General features: G+C 58.6%; 1 protein-coding gene across 1 annotated transcript in view; it reads left to right on the top strand.

Annotated features, from left to right (window-relative positions):
* Nucleotides 1-1,697, top strand: part of PCSK1N (proprotein convertase subtilisin/kexin type 1 inhibitor) — a 6,663-nt gene extending 4,966 nt beyond the window's left edge. The window contains exons 2-3 of the mRNA XM_003799649.3: nucleotides 392-864; nucleotides 1,319-1,697. Of these exons, the coding sequence (XP_003799697.1) occupies nucleotides 392-864; nucleotides 1,319-1,514 (669 nt within the window). The 3' untranslated portion in view covers nucleotides 1,515-1,697. The remainder of the gene's footprint in view (nucleotides 1-391; nucleotides 865-1,318) is intronic.
* Nucleotides 1,698-2,629: the final 932 nt, after the last annotated feature.

Genomic DNA, 2,629 nt, shown 5'->3' with positions numbered 1-2,629 from the left:
TCAAACTCTTGGGCTTAAGCGATTCTCTTGCCTCAGCCACCCAAGGAGCTGGGACTATAGGCACCCGCCACAACGCCCGGCTATTTTTTTGTTGTATTTGTCCTTGTTTAGCAGGCATGGTCGGTTCGAACTCAGTGTACGTGGCCGGCGCCCTAACACACTGAGCTACGGGCTCCGGGGAAAGTTCTAAGAGTCACTAAGGCATAACCGGGGGTGCGGTGGTAGTTCTTAAATGTGTCTAGAGATATCTGGGTTTTTTCTCAGTAGCCTTAGGGGTTTCTGGGTATATGTGGGGGGCTATGGTGCCTTTGGTGGCATCATGGCTGGGGGTGTGTGTCCCAGGCCTGATGGACGCTGAGGACTTCTTTTCTCCCACCTCATCTTCCCGCAGGAGCCCCGCGGTCTGACCGCTGCGTCCCCACCCATGGCTGAGGCTGCGGCTCCCCGCCGCTTCCGACGGGCAGTGCCTAGAGGAGAGGCGGTGGGGGCTGTGCAGGAGCTGGCGCGGGCGCTGGCGCACCTGCTGGAGGCTGAACGGCAGGAGCGGGCGCGGGCAGAGGCGCAGGAGGCTGAGGATCAGCAAGCGCGCGTCCTGGCACAGCTGCTGCGCATCTGGGGCACCCCCCGCACTTCGGACCCACCTCTGGGCCTGGACGACGACCCAGACGCACCCGCTGCGCAGCTAGCCCGTGCCCTGCTCCGTGCGCGTCTTGACCCTGCAGCCCTTGCAGCCCAGCTTGTCCCGGCGCCCGCCCCAGCCTCTGCTCTCCGATCCCGGCCCCCAATCTACGACGATGGCTCCCCGGGCCCGGATGCCGAGGACACTGGCGACGAGACCCCTGACGTGGACCCGGAGCTGCTGAGGTGCCTCGCAAGGGCAGGAAGGGAGCGGGCACCTCTACCCTGGGAGGATGAAGGCTGGGAACTGGGGAACCCGCTTCACAGGTGTAGGGGTGAACCCTAAGTCCTGGAGAGAGGCAGGGGTTCTGGAGCCCTAGGAGGACGGCAGATCCTGGATCCAGTGGGTCGGAGCAAAGATGCCTGTCTGATGGCACAGTTGGGACTCCAGGTCTTGGGGAGGGGTGTGTGCTATGCGGTTTCTGAGGGTAGAGGACTAGGGAAATCAGAGTTTCTGGAATGTGTTGCAGGGACGTCTGTCTCTTGAAAGTAGTGGCCTGGGGACACTTGAGTGGGGAAGGAGCTGAATACGCCTAGTTCCCAGGCTGTATGTATGGGATTGCAGGGTCGTGCAGTCCTGGTCCCTGGGCGGGCGGTAATTCTCCGACTCATCCTCACTGCGTTTGGCTTGATCTTTCAGGTACTTGCTGGGGCGGATTCTTGCAGGAAACGCAGACTCCGAGGCTGTGGCCGCCCCGCGCCGCCTCCGCCGTGCAGCCGACCAGGACGTGGACCCTGAGGTGCCCTCTGAGGGTGTGCTGGGGGCTCTGCTACGCGTGAAACGTCTGGAGACCCCAGCTCCCCAGGCACCCGTGCGCCGCCTCCTGCCTCCTTGAGCGCCTCCCGGATTCGACACGCTCTGGGACCCGGGAGCTCCCCGCCCCCTCCGTGTGCCACCCCACCATTCAGGCTGCTCCTCGCCAGTACTTCCAGAGCAGCTTACCCCAGTGGCCAGCCTCTGTGGCTGCCCTCTGACCCCAAGGTCCCCACCCCTTAGCCCCACAATAAACACGATCTGAAGCAGCTCTGTGCTTGTCTGTGTGACAGTTTCTAGGGAGTGGTGGCAGTCCCTTAGAGTAGGGCAGAGGGGCCCCTGCGTTTTAGACTTAGCCCTACTCAGTCTATGCCTCTCCTCACGAGTGGGAGGAGGCATCCACATGGACAATAGCAGTGTCCACTAGACATCTTGGGGTAGTCCATCCTCCTGAAGACAAAGAGTCTAGGGGTGGCTTTGAGGCATGTGTGTAGAGCCCTGGGTGCTGACTGGAATATCCACAGGCAGGTAGGGCACCTCCTGATATGGGGGGGGGGTGAAGTGGGGAGAGGGCTGCAGGCTTGGGGCCAGTCCTCCTGATACAGTCAGTCACCTTCTGGCAGAGAACTCTGAGGAGACTGAGGAACTAGAGCCTGGACGTCCCTTGCACTAGCTAATCTCTCTGCCCTGAATATCTCCAGATTTTTGCCCAATGTCACCTGACTTATTAAGGCTTTTCTTGACCTTGTCACTCCATTCTTTCACTTGGCTTTAATACTTAGTCTTTACCACACCATGATATAGCCCGATTTTTAGTGTCTTGTTTGGCTCCACATTCCTTGTACCAAGAGCAGGGCCTGGCACACAGTAGGCTTCCCCCAATTTCCTGTTGTTGTTTTTTTGTTTGTTTGTTTTTGAGACAGTTTCATTTTGTCGCCCTTGGTAGAGTGCTGTTGCATCATAGCTCACAGCAACCTTGAACTCTTGGGTTCAAGTGATTCTTTTGCCTCAGCCTCCCAAGTAGCTAGAACTACAGGTGCCCGCCACAATGCCTGGCTATTTTTAGAGACAAGGTCTCACTCTGGTTCAGGCTGGTCTCAAACCTGTGAGATCAGGTGATCCACCTGCCTCAGCCTCCCCGAATGCTAGGATTATAGGTGTGAGCCACTGCACCCCCCCCAATTTTTTTTTTTTTTT

The sequence above is a fragment of the Otolemur garnettii genome, unplaced genomic scaffold (assembly GCF_000181295.1).
Source record: "Otolemur garnettii isolate 467f Iridium unplaced genomic scaffold, OtoGar3 scaffold00153, whole genome shotgun sequence".
NCBI classification, from domain to species: domain Eukaryota; kingdom Metazoa; phylum Chordata; class Mammalia; order Primates; family Galagidae; genus Otolemur; species Otolemur garnettii.
Note: the sequence above shows the minus strand (reverse complement) of the source record. Positions and strands in the feature narration are given on the sequence as shown.